Raw genomic sequence first — 17,977 nt, 5'->3', positions numbered from 1 at the left:
ATTTTCAGAGTTAAGTGAGAGGGGCAAGGATATAAGAGTGAGGACAGAATAATCGTGTTTATGTGCATGAAAAAGGACCGGGTTCTTGTTCATGAAGGTGATGCATGAAAATATTTCGGAAAAGATGCATCAACTGCAAATAGATGTTATATAGGGAAAGAGGGACATGGGTTGGGGATGGCAAGGACTTATCATTTTATGTCTTTTGGTATGGTTTGAAATATTTTACCATATGTATTTGTTAATTTTAGCTTAAAACAGTCATTAGGGGAAATGACTTTTACCCCATTGCCACTTTCGACACAGCAAGATTCGATTAATGTTTTAAGAGTGTAAGCTTTATTTTCATCTCTAATTTAATGCCTACTATTCATGTGTGTGTTTTTTTAACCCAAAGGACAACCAAGATGGATCGTCCAGTGAAGGAATCTTTGTATCCAAAATAGTTGACAGTGGGCCCGCAGCCAAGGAAGGAGGCCTGCAAATTCATGACAGGATTATTGAGGTATGTGAACACTGACCAGTGTCTTTTAATAGGCTGAATGCCATCTCGTCTTCATCCAGCTCAACGCAAGAAGTTTGGTGGGTGAGGGACACCTAAAGTGGTAGATGGTTGGGCAGAAATCACACTTTGATTATGTGTGACCCAAAGTGTTGATTGCCTTGGTGTTAAGATTTTGTTAAATATAGAAAAGCCAGGTTATGAGTGGCATGTTCATGATTTGGCCCTTTTCATGCGGACTGGCATCTGTTTTGTATGCTTCAATTATAGCTTTGTGTGAAAACCATTGGAGAGTTGTGTGTTAGTTAGAACCAGATGAGCCATCCCGCTGTACAAATTGTGACTCTATTGATATTGGTTACCAGGGTGTAATTGTTCAGCTTTAGAGACATTCTGATGTCCTCTGAGCTCTCAGCACACAATTATTTGTACACATGCATTGTTCTTTTATGTTTGTCCTCTGTGTTCTTTGCCTGTCATCAGTCATACACCAGGGTTGGCCAGGGGTACGCAGGCCAAGGTTGATGCTAGGGTACCCTTGCATCATCACCAACTTCATTCTTAGTTCTTAACTCGTCATTTCACACTTTTATACAGCGGGCATATAGTTAATGCTGGGGGGCATGGCCCTCTCAGCTCTACCTTACACACTTTGGAATATGGTTGCACAGTGTTTCAGGATGCTCTGAGTTGCTGAAAGGGAGAGAATTATTTGTTGCTTCCTAGTTCCCCTTGTTGCAAAGTTTAATATAAATGGCTGCTTTTTGCTGTTGTTTTTGACCATTTTCATTGCTTTTTTAATTGGTACATACATGGGCTAAATTTGTGGGACCTCTTATTAGAGAAAAAATAAATATGAGAATCCAAGAAGATATGCCAGATCTTACAAAAAATTCACCCGCGGGCCATAGACGTAACATGGTGCATTAAACAGGAAACCAGAAAAACAGCACTGATACCAGTGGGTATTTGTTGTTCTGAATATATTCATGTTAGTGTCTGTATTTCCTGAGTATTTTCATGGAGCATTTCAATTTTGGACTGAGTGGGAGCTGTGACCATGAGCTAATCCATAAATGAAGTTCACGTCACCCACTGGAATGTGGTCACATGCTTTTTCTGGGGAAAGGAGTGTCAGGAAGAGAACAAAGTCTTCCTTTTCCAGTCTCATCTGGACAAATTCTGCAATGTGCAATGCAGAACGCTTCAGGATAATTTATATCCTCAGGAAAATACACAGTTAAATCTCACAGAGAGAACAAACTGATCCTCCCTCAGAGAGTGCAGTGTGGTAACTTAACATATTGAAAGGATACTTGATTTTGTTTTAAGGACATTATTAATATTGTTAGATCCCCTTTGACTTTTTGAAGTGTTCTTTAACTTGGAGCTCTTTTTGCTTCATGCTTTAGGGTCAATCTTTGTACTTCCCGGGTCTGGGGAGTGGATTTTCCCTAACAGTAATTTGCTTGGGCAAGAGCACTGTCTTAAGAGCTCAAATGCATTACTCGCTGTCTTTTTTGAGAGTGAATACATTTTCTGAGACTATTGTTCAAAAAGATAAGTACAGCTTCTGTTGCCAAGGGTTTGGTGGAACAGCCAGTTTCTCTAAGTAATGGAATTTCATTGCTCTTATGTTTTGCAAATGAGAAATCTACAGCTGGGCGGGATTTTCTCTTGGCATCTGTATTTGAAATGTTTAGTACCGTTTCTGGTAAGTCACATTCCCCTTTTGGACAGTATGTAAAATATTAATCATGTCCCAGTGTTGAGATGGAAAGAAGGGTGATCACAACAGAGAAACGATATTTGTGTAATTGCAATTGACACACCATGCCCTTCTCAGTCAAATTCTAATCTCTTTTGACATGATACAGTGATTCCCATGACTGAAAATATGTTCTCTGGTTCACCTCGTCTATGTCTGAGTTTATTACCAGAAGGCATGAATTTGATTATTGTAAGAGTGTGTGTTTGTGTGTGTGTGTTTCATCACTAAGACGAGTCAGAGGCTTTTCTAGTTTTCCACCAAACGTCTCCTTTTTCAGGGGAGTGGGCAAACTACCATCACGTTTTCACCATGAGAACTTTAATTCTTGCAGAAGCGTGTTTATGTCAAATTCAGAGAAACTAATTGAGTCTTGTCCTTACTGCAAAGTTAGTCTGCTACGATTTGTATCTATGAGACTAGAGCAGTGATTCTCGGCCACATCAGAGCCAGCCCTACTCCCTCTGTTTCTTTTTTAACAAGTATTTTAATATGTCACCAATGCTGTTGTGAAATGAAATTCACAAATAATATACAGTATATATATATACTCATACATACACCCATAACTGTAAAAATATGTAGACTATAATGTAATAAAATCATAAAAGGAAAATAGTTTATAATAAAATGTATGTATCAGTATGTAAGTGCTGGGCAACAGTGACATTAGAAGACACTGTCAGATGCTTTGTGCCTCTGTGTAGACTCACTGTGATTCGCCAGCTATGAATGCTGCAGGACACAGGAGGGTGGTGCTAGTTATCCAGGCACCATGAGTGGCATCACTGTCCATGATGATTCTCCATGGTGGTGAACAGGTCATGGTTAAGTTGTGGCACAACAAAGTACGGTCTTCCTTTGATTTATATAGGAGTTGCACTCCTGGAAACTTCTGTGTGTATGTTTATGTATATTGTGAAATATACGTAACATAAAATTTAACACTTTAACCATTTTTAAGTGACAGTTTAGTGGCATTAAGTACATTTACAGTGTTGTGCAGCAAACACTACTATCCATCTCCAGAACTTTTTCATCCTTCCAGTTGAAACTCTGCACTCATTAAATACTCTCCACCCCCCAGCTCCTGGAAACCTCCATTCTACTTTCTGTCTCTATGAATTTGACTCAGAAGTGGAATCATGTAGTTTTTGTCCTTTTGTGTTTTGTGTATTTCACTTAACATAATGTCCTCAAGATTCATTTATGTTGTAGCATGTCTTATAATTTCCTTCCTTTTTAAGGCTGAATAATATTCCATTGTCTGTATATACCATATTTTGTTTATCCATTCTCTTACTGATGGAAACTTGGGTTGCTTTCACCGAAATGCTGCTATGAATGTGGGTGTACAGTCTGTGTGTACTTAAATTGCAAAAAAGGCCTTTGCATTTATAAGTAAAAGAGAGTTAGATTCTATGCTCAGATAACTATTAAAAATTGTTATTTTACCTTTATGAATGCCTGGCAGCATATGTGAAAATTTAACTGGAAGCAGAATAATTCTTCATTGTACAGGACTCTGTACATTTTGGGACTTCTGTTCATCCCTGCTGCAGACCCTAATCGTTGTGATGGTAAAAAAAAAAAAAAAAAAAATGCCCCAACAGATTTCCAAAACTCACACTGAGGAGTGACAGGGCACCAGGAGACATCACTGGAGTAGTAATTGGTCTTATTCCAGAACCTCCAGATGAGAGTTGAATTGTTCAGGGACAGCTAGACTGCCTAAGTGATAGATAGCCACCCACTGGGTTCCCTGCCCCGGTGTTCCCATAGCCTAAGAAACCCTGAGCTGGCCTGTCCTGAAGCTGTGGCTAGAAATCTTGGCCCCTTTCAGTTAAGTGCTCTCCCAGCCCACGTGGCTGCAGGAGCCCGTGTCTCACTGGAATCTTGTGTTCGTGTCTGCTCTGATTCTGGATGGACAGGCAGTCATCATACCCATCGTGCCTCACATCTCCTACTGACATGCACCACTTTCTCCGTGTTTGCTTCTGGTTTTCTTTTTTTTTTTTTTTTTTTTTTTTAAAGATGACCGGTAAGGGGATCTTAACCCTTGACTTGGTGTTGTCAGCACCATGCTCAGCCAGTGAGCAAACCGGCCATCCCTATATGGGATCCGAACCCGGGTACTTGGTGTTATCAGCACCATACTCTCCCGAGTGAGCCACAGGTGGCCCACTGCTTCTGGTTTTCTTATGTCTTCCCTGCACCCCCTTACCTGTGAGCCTCTCCAAGCTCCTTTTACAACTTCCGACTCCACCTCTGATTTCATATACTGTATTCAGTTCCCATCTTGAAAAATAAGTTCAATTTCTCCCTAGTATATTTTAACACTCATTCGAAACCATAAGTACCGCAGTGGTTTTAGTATTTCTGCCTCTGAGCTTGCTTTCTGAACCATCTTTTAAAGACAATGCGAGGCTCCTATACTTTAATATCACCAGGTTTCTTAAGGAAACAATGCTTTTGTTCTTTCAAACAGTTTGAGACCTTTGGAAGAATCTTACCAGTGTCCAAACTGTGGGTTAACCAAAGTGAGCAAATTTACTTACAAATAAAACACCTTTTTCTGTTGCCTCTAGAGTCTACTGTAGACCAATCATATTCTACTCTATTCTACCGTATGTTATTGAGGGAAGAGCAAAAGGTGAAAAATTACATGAGGTCAGTATTACCCCCTTAGGGAGGTACCATGTGGGGCACATACCATGTCTCTATAAGTCCAGCCAGCTGATTTTCCCCAGCATTGGCTCACCTCACTGTGTCCCCAGTTGACTACCATATGGAGTATTTGGCTTCTGTGAATACCTCATTTGGCAAAACACTTATGCTGAGAAAAGCACAGGGAAACCAAGACCTACTAAGAAACAGACAAATTTGCTTTGATGCATGTGCTATTCAATATGTTATTTCTCCCTCAATCCACTTTTTTTTTTTTTTTTTTTTTTTTTTTGGCATGGCTTGCATGTAAGTTAAATGCCCATGTGGTACAAATTCACTGAAATTCTTTCTCAAAGACTTGTAGAGGCCCTCAGCATCTAGAGTTTTTGCCAGTCTTCAAGCTAGATGGGTTGGAGAACTGAGCTCATTTTTGTACTAGGCTTGCCTTTGGTGAGTTAAATGCTGTTCTGCTTTGAAATAGCAAACTTGATTCTCTAGGTGCAGTGAAAATGGGAGACTTAAGCCCCCTGTTCTCAGTAGTTGATGTTTTGTACAATCTTCTGTAAATACATATTCATCTCACAAATGTTATGACCTGAAGACCTGAGACTATGGTCATAGAAGCCGTGGATCCTCAGAAGGTTTTGTGTAAATGAGTCATTCTCATTTTTTGTTTGCTCTTGGTTTAGTTGGTCTGTCATTGCTAACAAGGCTGGGTTACAGGGTCAACTAGAAAGGATTAGCAATGCCTTCCCTCCCAGAGCCAGGCTACTTGGTGCAGCAAAGTGAGATTTCACCACTTGTTACTGTTAGATGGGAAGATAATGTTCTGAGACTAACTGAAACTGCACAATGGCCTGTGAGTTAACCTGATGGAGCATTTATTTTTTCAAAAAAAAAAAAAAAAAATAGAAGTCTCCCCTTTTTTCCTTTTAACTTTTTATCTTGGCATAATTTCAGACTGACAAACATGAACTTCTGTACACTCTTTACCCAGATTCTCCAAATGTTAACATCTACTACATTTACTTTATTCTTTTCTCTCTCTGTCCTTTATCCCTAAATACATCGGTGTGTGTTTTTTTTAGGAATAAGACATTCTCTTAAATAACTGCAGTGCAGTTAACTAAATCAGGAAATTAGCGTTAGTATAGCACTATTTTCTAATCCACAGAATTTATTCAGATTTTGCTAATAGTCCCTATAATATCCTTTATAGCAAAATAAGATCCCCTTTCATGGGTTTTATTTAGTTTTCATATGTATTTAATCTCCTTTACTTTAAAACAGTTCCTCAGTTTTTGTCTTCCATGCTACTGATATTTTTAAAGAGGTTTTATTTTAAAACCAGGTGTTTTGTAGAATGTCCTACAATTTGCATTTGTCTGATGTTTCCTCACGGATGGATCTAGTCCATACATTTTGGGCGGGAGTGCCACAGAAGTGATAGTGTGTCCTTTTCAGTGCATAATGTCAAGACTCACATGATGTCAGTATGTTTCTTTATTGGTGATATTGACTTGAACCACTTGGTTGAAGCCATATCTGTTTCTCCATTGTAAAGTTACTATTTTCTTCTGTACAATTAATAATTATCTTGTGGGGGGATACTCTGAGGTTGTGTAAATGTCCTGCTACTCCTCAAACTGTCATACATTGGTTTTAGCATCCATCGATGATTTTTAGTTGAATCTGTTATTATGGTGATGGTTGACAAATGGTGATTTTTCTAACTCATTCCTTCTACATTTATTAGCTGACTTTCCATTATTAGAAGGAGTATTCCTTCCACCCATTTAATCTACCTATCTCTTTGTCTATCTATGTCAATATGGACTCATGGGTTGTTATAATTTGGTGGTGACACTGGCCTTATTTTGGCCACATGGAGTTCTCTGAATCTTTGCCCTTTTGACATGTTCCCTTGCCCCACTTATGCCATTTTTTCAGAGACTTCTAGCTCCATTTAGTGGAGAATGGCATTTAGAAACCAAAATATGTGTGCTGGAGTGCTCATTATGATTGGGGTTTCATTGCTTTTAGGCACCAAATAGAGCTAGAAAGTGTAAATGTGTACATATAAACCTACATATGTACACACACGCCAACAACACACGTCTCTACTTTTATATCCGTCCATCTATATTATTTTGAAAACTATGCCTGCATCAGTACCTCCAATTTCAGTCCAAGTCCATGTGGCTAGCTTTATCCTTCCTCTTTACCAATTTGTAATTCCTAGAAGTGTCCCTTTTGAAATAGTGATTACTATGCCTTTTTCTTTTGAATTAAATTTCTGATCTTTTCTTAGATATTATCAATGAATTAAAAATTATAGTGAAACTTGTTTAAATGTCTCCATTTAATTTTTGGTTTGATTTTGGAGAAGAAAATGAGCTATAAACCAAATGATTTTGTACTTATATTTTTCTTTTCATTACAGGAGTAAGAAAGGCTCTATATTTCTTAGGTAACTATATACAATGAATTTATTATTGCTAAATAGGCACAGGTGTGCATAATCCATTTTTGAGTAATGTTAGAAATAAATATGTGAGGCTATACTGCTCTCCCCCCCAGTGACTGATCCCCGTTGATCACATTTAGCAGAGAGGTGTGAAGAATTCAGTGGTAATTATCCACTTAAGAAGTAAAACCATCCCCCTACCACCAAAAAAAAAAAAAAAAAAAAAGTAAAACCTATTTGTGTTAATTTAAAATCGCTTAACTATAGACTTAGTTACCCAAATATTGTTTTGATGAAAGAGACTTGGTATAATTCAAGCTGTGTTGGGAAGAATCTTTGTTGGCTATATAAAGAAGATTTTAAAGACCAGTTATTAGTAACGGATCCAACTCTCCATTTCCAGAGGTAGAGATTAGAGTTTCATCTTTGTATTAGTCCGTTTCTGTTGCTTATAACAAAATACACAGAACGGTGTATTTATAAAGAAAACAAAATTTATTGCATACAGTTTTGGAGGCTGGAAAGTCCAAAGTCCAGGAAACACAGCTGGTGAGGGTCTTGATGGCCACAGCGACCCAAGGGTCTCACATGGCAGAAAATGGTAGAGCAGAGAGAGATTAACTTCCTCATTTAAAGCCCTCAGAACCACACTCATGGCCACAATTTTTAATCCATTAACTACAGCATGGTCCTACAATCAAATCACCTTTTCAAGGCCATAATAGGACTTTCAATTGCCATAATAGGACTTTCCACCCTCTTGACACTGTTACAGTGGGGATCACATTGTCAGGGACACTCAGTCCAAGGCAGTCTTATATGCCAATTTCAGCTGGTTGAGAGTGACATCAACCTGGATTATGGTATTGAAGGATTCTAAGGCCAGTCCTGGTTTGAGTGGGAATGAGCGTGGTGATCATTTAGTGATGTTTTCCATGGACACAAGCAAGGAGAGGGGTGACACTTTGGTTGTATATTTGCTATCTCTGGATAGACTCAATGATGTTTTTGGAACTATTGCACTGTAATGACTCTTTTATTGACATAGCTGTGTATCAATCCATCTTTTTGGTCTTCAAATGTTTTTTGTATCTTTAAATATACAGGTAGATATACAATTTTTTTTTCCTCCTCCTACCCCTCTATTTAACCACTTTTATCGCTTTCACTGTACTTTAATAGCCTACACTACAGCAGTAGAAGAACCTAGCAAAATTATGTAATGTTTTTCTAAAATGCAGCAATATTAGGAGGGACATGTTGGGGTGGAAAGAGCCCTGAAATCTAAATCAGGAGATCTAAGTTTAGGTCTCTTCACACTTCTCACTCTGTGATCTTGGTATCCTAAATGTTGAGTCTTGATTTCTTCATCCCTAGTATGAAAAGAGTTTTTACTACCTGTCTTTACTACCTGTTATGCTCTCTGGGTGGATCAAGGAGATAATGTAGGTTAAAGGATTTTTGCTATTAAGTAAAAATGAAGAACTGTTATTTCAAATTAAATTTTTTGTATGGGATACCAGAACTTAATACCAAAGCTAAATATAGAAGTTAGCAAAATATTTCTGAGATCTGTTTTCTTCTTGTTATGTGTTTCAGAAAGAATGTGGTACTTCTATAGTATTGAGAAAACCCTGAGCTACTTCAGGCAGACATACTTTTCAGAATTAATGTGATTAAAAGAAACATTCTCTCTTTACTCCATAGTTGCCTTTCAAAAAACAGCATTGTGTATTAATTTCTTTCTAATGACTGCACATAGCTCATTGTACTGATGTATAGACTTTGTTATAATTATTAGTGTTATTATTTTCTTATTATTTTGCTATCAAAACTAGCCTTTTAATGAACATCTTTGTAACATGCACCACTCCATACCAGCCAGATAAACATAAAAGTTAGGTAAAGAATGGAACATATGGTATGATGCAATTTGTTTATTTTTTAGGCATATGTGTATATATTAATCTTTGCATAGGAAAAATAGTCTGAGCTAATAAATGTTTTATAGTTATTATAGTTATTTTGTGCAGGGGAATTGTGGGAGTCTTTAAATATTTCAAGTTACATTTTTGTAAGTTAGAAAACATTCTCCAGAGTGAGTATTTTTTTTTTTAATAGTCTAGGTAACAGTAAAGATAAAAAACTTGGTGAGTTAGGAGTTTCTTTTCAATTTTAAATATCACAAATCTGACTCCTTATATATATATATATATTTTTTTTTAATTACCATATTAGTCTGTTTCTGTTGCTTATAACAAAATACTATGGAACTGGGTGATTTATAAAGAAAGCGAAATTTATTGCTTACAGTTTCTGAGGCTGGGAAGTCGAAAGTCCAGGGAACATAGCTGGTGAAGGCCTTGGTGGTGGCCACAGTGATGACAGGGTATCACATTGCAAAAATGGTGGAGCAGAGAGACTAACCTCCTCATTCACTCTCTTTTTAAAGCCCTCAGAACCACGCCCATGACCATCATTTTTAATCCATTCACTATGGCATGGTCCTACAATCCAATCACCTCTTCAAGGTCCCACCTTTCAATTTCCATAGTAGGATTTCCCATTCTCTTAACAATCACAGTGGGGTCAAATTTTAATACATAAAACTTGGAGGCCATGATTCAAGCTTCAGTCAGTTTGGGGTGGGGGGACATTCAATCCTCTGCATTCCTCCCCTGGCCCCCCAAAACTCATGTCCTTTTCACATACAAATACATTGATTTCATCTCCAAAGTCTTAATTTGTTTCAACTGAAAAGTCCAAAGTTCAGAGTCCCACCGGTGAAGTCAATACAAGTTATCTACTTCCAAGATAAAATGGTGGAACAAACATAGGGTACATATTCCCATTCCAAAAGGGAGAAATAGGCCAAAAGAAAGGGTTAAGAGGTCCCAAACAAGTCTGAAACACCAGCAGGGCAGGTGTTAAATCTCAAAGCTGATGAATCATGTACCTTGACTCCATGTTCCATGTCCTCTGCATTTGATGCTGGAGTTGGGTCCCCAAGTTCTTGGGCAGCTCTGCTTCTATGACTTTCCTGGTCTCAGGCCACACTTCAGCTCTCCAAGGCTGATGTTCCACTCTGGTAGCTCCACAAGTCTGGGGTCTCCGTGGTGGTCCCACTCTCATGGCTCCACTAGGCGTGGAGCTGATAGGGCTTCTCTCCTGCAATTCTTCAACCCCACATTTCCACTTGGCATTGCTCCAGTGAAGGCTGTCTGCCGTGACTCCACCCCAGTGACAGATCTCTTCCTGGGCCCCCAGGCTTTTCCATACATCTGTTGAAATTGTAGTGGAGGTTCCCAAGCCTCCACAGTTCTGGCATTCTGTGAGCCTGCAGACCTAACACTACATGGACAACTCCAAGGCTTCTGGCTTATGTTTTCCAAAGCTGCAGGTCCACCCACACCTGAGGCCAATTTAGCCACAGCTGGGATAGCCAAAGCATCTGGAGTGCTGGTGCTGGGAGCAGCTTTCCAAGATGGCCCTGAGCAGTGAGCCTGTGGAGGGAGCCTCAGGCCTGTTCCCCAAGACCATCTTGTCTCCCTAGGCCTTTGGGTGTAAAACAGAAGGGTTGGCCCCAGAGGCTTCTGCAGTGCCTTCAGGGCCTTTCCCCTTTCTCTTGATAATCTCTTTCTTTTGTACTAATCTTAGCACCATTGCGTTTTTCTTCTGAAAACGCTCTCTGCTTCTCTACCAAATGGCCTGGCTACAAATTTTCCAAATCTTTATGCTCTGCTTTCCTTTTAAATTCTGGCTTTATGTCCTGCCTTTTCTTCCATAACTCAGCATAGGCTGTTGCAAGAAGCCATGCAGCTTCCTGAATGCTTTGCTGCTTAGAAATTTCTTCTGTCAAATACTCTGGTTCATAATCCTTAAGTTACAACTTCCACAAAGTCCTAGGGCATGGACAGAATGCAGCCAAGTTCCTTGCCAGCTCATAGCAAGGGTGATCTTTATCCCAGTTTCCAAAATGTCCTTTTTTATTTACAGCTGAGATCTTCTCAAAATGGCCTTTACTGTCCATACTTCTATCAGCATTCTGGTCACCACTGTTTAACCAGTCTCTAAAACATTCCAAATTTTCACTGGTTTTCTTGTCTACCAAACTTTCACCAGCATCTAAGCTTTTTCTAGCCTATTCCTCCAAATTCCTCTAGCCTTTGCCCATTACCCAGTTCCAAAGCCACTTCCACATTTTCAGCCATTATAAGCAACACCTCACTTCTCTGGTACCAATTTTCTGTATTAGTCTGTTTCTGTTACTTATAACAAAATACTATGGAACTAGGTGATTTATAAAGAAAATGAAATTTATTGCTTACAGTTTCTGAGACTGGGAAGTTGAAAGTCTAGGGAACATAGTTGGTGAATGTCTTGGCAGTGGCGACACTGATAACAGGGTATTATCACATTGCAAAAATGATAGAGCAGAGAGACTAACCTCCTCAATCACTCTCTTTTTAAAGCCCTCAGAACCATGCCCATGACTGTCATTTTTCGTCTACTCACTATGGCATAGTCCTACAATCTAATCATCTCTTCAAGGTCCCACCTTTCAATTTCCATAATGGGATTTCCCACCCTCTTAACAGTCACAGTGGGGGCCAAGTTTTTAATACATAAAACTTGGGGGACATGATTCAAGCTTCAGTGAGTTTGGGGGGGACATTCAGTCCACTACAATTACTCAAACATTCTTAATGCATAGGTGTCTATATCATGCTGAAGCTCTGCAGTCCGGGTGTGGAGTGCTTCTTTTAGGGAAATCAACCTCTGTTAGAGTTCACTTCATGTTGACACTATGTACTTCTGTGGGAGTTCTGACTCAGTTTTAAATCTATCCCTCATGGTCATCCCTTAAGAAAAATATTTAATTAGATCATCCACAAAGCATTTTAAAATTGAGAATAAATCAGAAGTGACTGGTGTCCCCATTAAATTTTTCAAGTGAAGATTAGGTAAAAAAAAAAAAAAAAAAATTAAATATTGGGTAATCTGGGAACAACAAAACAGTACAACAAACTCTTGACAACAATACAGATAAAATACATTTTGTATTGAGTCATCTTCTTTACACATGATATCTTTAAGCATGGGGGTTTTAAGAACAATAGTCATTATCTATTTTTTTAAAAGTTAGGGTTTTGTTTTTGTATCTGTTATGAGAAGAGCTGGATGCATTTTTACTGAATCTGTAAGGTGTGTTTGGGATGGTCTGTCTTGAATGATAAACTATGAAGTGTATGTAAAATTTGTTTTGTGGCAGAGCAATGGGGAACCCTTCAAAGCAGTAGGAAAACATCATTTTGGAAGCTAAAACTAATCACAGTGTTTATAGATTAGGGTGCTTGGAACAGGAGGAGGGAGTGTTGACAATCAGCAATTAGTGAGAATTGCAAATAGGGAGACTCAGCAGCCGCAAGCACCGATGTGCAGTTATGTCACTTTCACTGGGAACTCCTGAGTAGCCTGGAGTAGGTGGCTGCAGCAGCACGATTTCTTCTAATGAGGATGAATGACTCCTTGGAGCCTCACAGAGGAAGGCAGCTGGCGTGGTGTTAGTGTGCCACACCGAGTGCCACCCTGCTCAATAGAGACCTCTGACTTTTAGCCTGTCTTTGCCTATTTTGATAGTCATTTGAACTGCAGAGTCAGGGTCACGTCTCTTTTCTCCTGAAGGTGGCACTCCCTGCTGCCTTTTTTGCTCTTTTGATTCTCTACATTTCCATCTTTCATCGCTTCCTTCTTTCCTGCTAGTTTTTCTCTCGGAGGTCAGGAGAACTTAAAGCCTGAGAATGTTTGGTTTCAGAGCCACTCCCCCACCCCCCAAAAGAAAAATTCCAGTCTACTTTTAAAATATGTTTCTTTTTTATATTTCAATATTTGGAGAAACTCTGGGGTGGATCAAAATCGATGCTGACAATCTCATCAAAAAAGACAGTTTTTTGTTCTTTTCATAGAATGATTTTTGCTAGGAATTGTATGTTTCTAGACACATTGAGTATTCATTAGCCAGATGCATGCAACCCATATCCAAAAAATGTTAGGTGTTGATTTAGAAATTTGGGAGGGGGATGAATTATATAGAGCTCACTCTGGTTGTGGCTTGTTGAAAAATCTTCATGTTGTGTGAGTTCTTAGAGTAACAGTGGAAAAGGAACCATTAGCAAGCACGTGTTTACTTGTTGGACATGCATTGAGTTCTCTCTAATACAAGATAGGTGGATTCGTACAGAACTAATATGTGGTCCCTGGCTCTGTATAGGGAAGGTAATTGACACTAGGTTAACTAGAGGGGCAGTCAGTATGTACAGTGGTTAAGAGCCTTGGATTCTGGAGTCAGATCAGCTTTTGAATTCTAGTTCTACCATTTGCTGGCTTTGTGACCTTGGGCAAGCTTCTTATCACCTCTGATCATTGTTTTCTCAGCATTATGAAATATGGACAGCGTTACATATATCATAAGGTTGTCATAATAAAGAAAATATTGCTTGTGTCTGAATACTGTAAATTTGGCCCCAGAATAAAGGCTCACCAGGTGGTTAGCTATGCTGTGTTGTTTCCTGTAGGTCTGTAGAGACTGGGCTGGAGGAGCCTTCCAACAAGCCAGTGCTTTGATGATGGCTATATGGCACAGTTTCATAAGCCTGAAATTACAGTTGTGAATAGACCATTTTAATTTGTTTTATATTTCTTTCTGAAATTAGTGACCCTTTGAATCTGGATTGAGTAAGAACTGCCACTTCCTAAGGCCATATAAATCACAATAATTGATCAATCAAGAGTAATTCTTAATTTACATCTTAGTGTGAACAACATGGTAATTGATTGCATATGTGCTGACTTAAGTGTTCTAAAAATAAAGTGAAACAATTGTGTGTTCAATATCAACTACTTTAAAGTGCCAGAACAGTTTAAAATTTCTGTTTTTATATTGACTCTTGAGAATACTGGGATTTTCTTAAAATTGTGAAGAGTTTCAGTTTCTTTAACAAAATCTTCCCTCAAGATTGCAAGTTGCATTTAGTTTCTTTTTAGGGTATCATTTTTATATCTTGATATTAATGCAGTACACCAAAGTAGAAAAATTGAAAAATACAATATACCATAAAGGTGAAAATAGAAACCTTTACTGATACTGACTGAACATTATCTTGACAAAAAATTTTATCACTTCATCAGTTTGACCATCAGAAATAGATACAGTACTTATGTGCTGGAATCTATGGGGCATGGAAATTACATCTGGAAGACATAATATTTTCATTACTTGTTCTAAACTCTAGCTTAAATGAAATGGGGGACATTCAAGTAAAATAGAATTATGATTTTGTTGCAGCATTGTTATGGGATTTCTGATGCTTCGTATCATTCTTTGAAATATCTGGAAGAGTCAGTGTGCTTATAAAGAACTGTGGGTGAGATAATATTAACATATGATGGGGACTTGGAATAGAATTGCTGGTGCTAAAAGAATTGTGGAAGAGAGGGAATCAAGCAAGAAAAAAATAGTTCTTCATGTTTATTGAAAGCTTAACTTTTTAATACTCTCAATGGAGTAACATCTTAATTTTCTTTGGTTATGAAAAGGTAAGTTTGAAAACTAGAAAAAAGAACTGCTTTCTCCTTTCCTTTTAAAGGACTAATGATAATGATAACAAAGTTGTTGAAGTTTATAAGTTATCAATTCAAATGCCCGAATTAGCATCTTAGTATCTAGAGGACTTAATTCCCTTTGGTATATGAAACAGTAGAGGGAAACATAATCAAACAGAGGAAGGACACTAAATGCCAAGTTTAGTGGATTCCTTTTCAGAGTATTGTTACCTTAACCTCGGTATTTGCATTTTAATGAATTTCTAAACCATACTTTAAATTTTAGTAGTCACAGCATTTTAATTTATTGTGTTTTGACAAATAAGATTTTTTAGATTGCTTAGAGGTAAAGAGCTTTTAAAATATATATATATATGTATGATTCTTTGAACATGTATGCAAATCTGTGAGTATGTCTGAACATAAACATTTTGTTGGTTTCACATTAGTAACTCATGAAATTTTGCCTTCGTTCTGTATAAAGTCACTCATTGGAGACCCAAGACAAATTGGATGAAGTTTTTAGTTTTTTAAAATATAATACATGTTTAATAACCTTTGTTTATACTTTGTAAGAAATAAAGAGAAATCATTTGGGCAGATGATATTATGTAAAGTGGTAGCAAAGAAATCTTTGTTTTGGCAAGGGGACTTAATTACCTGAGAAGTCTCCTGATAGGTAAGTTTAGGTTAATTTGCTCCATACAGTCAGTAAATCTTAAAAGCTAATTTTAGAGGATCTCATTTACTAAACTTATTAGATTGAATAGAACATAGAGGGAATTAAACTGACTCAGAGAGAAGAGGACAGGGAAGGAAGTTGCTATTTCTGTTGAAATGATACTTTCTTTTCTCCTTTAGATTGTTTAAAAGTTGAGTTCATATCAACTGTTTGTGGCTTTCTGCCACAATTGGAATATTAAAGGCAGGCAATAATATGAGCTGTTTGTGGCTTTTTGTTATAATCCATCCCAGTTATAAGTGATCTTTTAAAACTAAAAATAGTAGAGATTTAAGAGAGTAATCTGATGGGTTTCCTTTCATTTTGAATCAGCTTCTCCCAATCCTAATTAAGCATGATGCATGTGAGAAGTACAAGTTAGCAGGGTATAAAAATAACATCGTATCATCTCCTAAAGGGCTGACCATTAAACTGTTCTAAGATTGTACAAGAGAAGAAATCAGTCCTTCTGATATATCATGGGGCAGGAGAGAAAATCCACCCTGATTTATGGAAAATCAGAGCAAGTGGTGGTCAGCGAAGCCTATTTAGCATTTTGTACTGATCAGCAATCCTTCACAAGTGCCTCTCAAACTGTAGCCAGCCATATGCCACCTGCTTGGTTTTTGCCACATACTTAAATTTGGTTTTGCTAAATATTTAAATTTTTTTAAAGCAACATTCCTTTAATTTAAATTTATTTTAAAAGGAAAGTGTATGTCATGACTTTAAGTGGAAAGTCATTTTCACATGCTTTAAATAGGAGAGTAAAAATAAACACAGTAAAAACTTAGAGTTTGTAAATTCTAATTCTTGAGCCTTGCCTTCACTTTGAGAGCAAAATTATTCGATGAGATTTGAAGTCTGAATGGTGAGTGCGAGCAGGCCTGAGGAGAGTGTGGGGGGTGTTGGCTGCATTCTGTTCTTTGTCTTGGTGGTGGCTCAGGAGCGTGTTCGTGGTGTGAAAATGTATGAAGATGGACATTTAGGATGTGCTCGCTTTCTGTAATATGTTACGCTCAGATAAAGTATATTTTCAAAACTGGATTTTATAAGCACACAGCCCCAATTGACTCTCCCCTAGATGTCATCAGGCAGGTTGAGATTGACAAGGAAATGACTTTCTCATCATGTCAGTCCAGGTCCTTTAACAGTATGGCCCGGAGCCACCTAAAATAACGTGCAGTGCTCCCTGACTTCATCCTGCCCACAGCTGCCATGCACCAGGCTGAGTTAGACTCTTTGTGTAGCTACTTTAGTTTGATTGTTTAAGAAAGAAGGAGCCTTTAGAGATTAGAATTCTCTACAGAGAGGAAGAATTTATCACTGTTAAAGAATTTCAGAGGCACAAAGGTAAATATTAATGTCATAGGCCAGAAATTGGGGAATCTGTCTTTGATAACCAAACTTTTGTTTGTTTTCATAAAATTTTGAAAAACTGTATTTTCTTTATATATTCCAATTGTAGCTACTTACTGTATGTACGTTTGTTGATTGAGGCAACCCAAACATAGATATAAATACAGTTCAAACAGCAACTCATTCTAGACTGCTCTTTGAAAGAGCATTTTGCAAACATTTTTGGTGCTGACCTACAGTAACAAATATGTTTTCTATACGGCCTAGTGCAGCACTCACAAATATTGGTGGGTCTGGCATATGGGTATAAAAATGGGAAAAGGTTTCATGGGAGATATTTATCCTTACTACATGCAATGCAGTCTGGGATTTCCATTTTACTCTTTTTCCTTTAATGCTGTTTGCCACCCACTAAGTCGATTTCATGGCTCACTTAAGGGAAGTGGCCCATGGTTTGAAAACACTCTGTTTTGGAGGACAGAGCTGTACCTTCTGAGTTGACAGCAGATGTCTTTTTCTGATACTATACCCTAGAGTCTGTCTGATCTGCTAATGGCAAATCTGAGTCCCAGCCTGTTGCGAAAAGAATGGAGTCAGATTTGACATTAGAATATATGACTATGTTTGTACAAATAAGCTCCCCTGCCTATCAACTTTCCATTTATGAACTTCTCGCCTGAGACAAGTGCATGGACTCTGCATGCCACCAGCAGATGGATGGCATTAGCTAGTGGTCATAATGGCCTCACCACAAAGGGATGTAAGTCCAGCCTTTGGAAGCCTAACCTGTCTCTAAGTGTGGAGCTTTGGTGTTGCAGGGTCATTGCTTCTCTGGTTGAGGAAATTTGTATCAGGTTGATGTTTATGTGGAACTGGAACCTTTGTGTGACA

The 17,977-nt window shown here is 38.1% G+C and overlaps 1 protein-coding gene across 2 annotated transcripts in view; it reads left to right on the top strand.

Annotated features, from left to right (window-relative positions):
- The window catches only part of PDZRN3 (PDZ domain containing ring finger 3), a 231,254-nt gene that overhangs the window by 20,033 nt on the left and 193,244 nt on the right, over nt 1-17,977 (top strand). Inside the window, exon 3 of one of the 2 annotated variants that reach the window (XM_063114649.1) lies at nt 398-505. In XM_063114649.1, the coding sequence (XP_062970719.1) occupies nt 398-505 (108 nt within the window). Of the gene's footprint in view, nt 1-397; nt 506-17,977 lie in introns of those variants that run through there. The other variant, XM_063114651.1, reaches the window with a different exon arrangement.

This window comes from Cynocephalus volans, chromosome 11 (assembly GCF_027409185.1).
Source record: "Cynocephalus volans isolate mCynVol1 chromosome 11, mCynVol1.pri, whole genome shotgun sequence".
In the NCBI taxonomy this organism is placed as follows: Eukaryota; Metazoa; Chordata; class Mammalia; order Dermoptera; family Cynocephalidae; genus Cynocephalus; species Cynocephalus volans.
The sequence above is the reverse complement of the archived record's forward strand: the minus strand, read 5'-3'. Positions and strand labels throughout refer to the sequence as shown.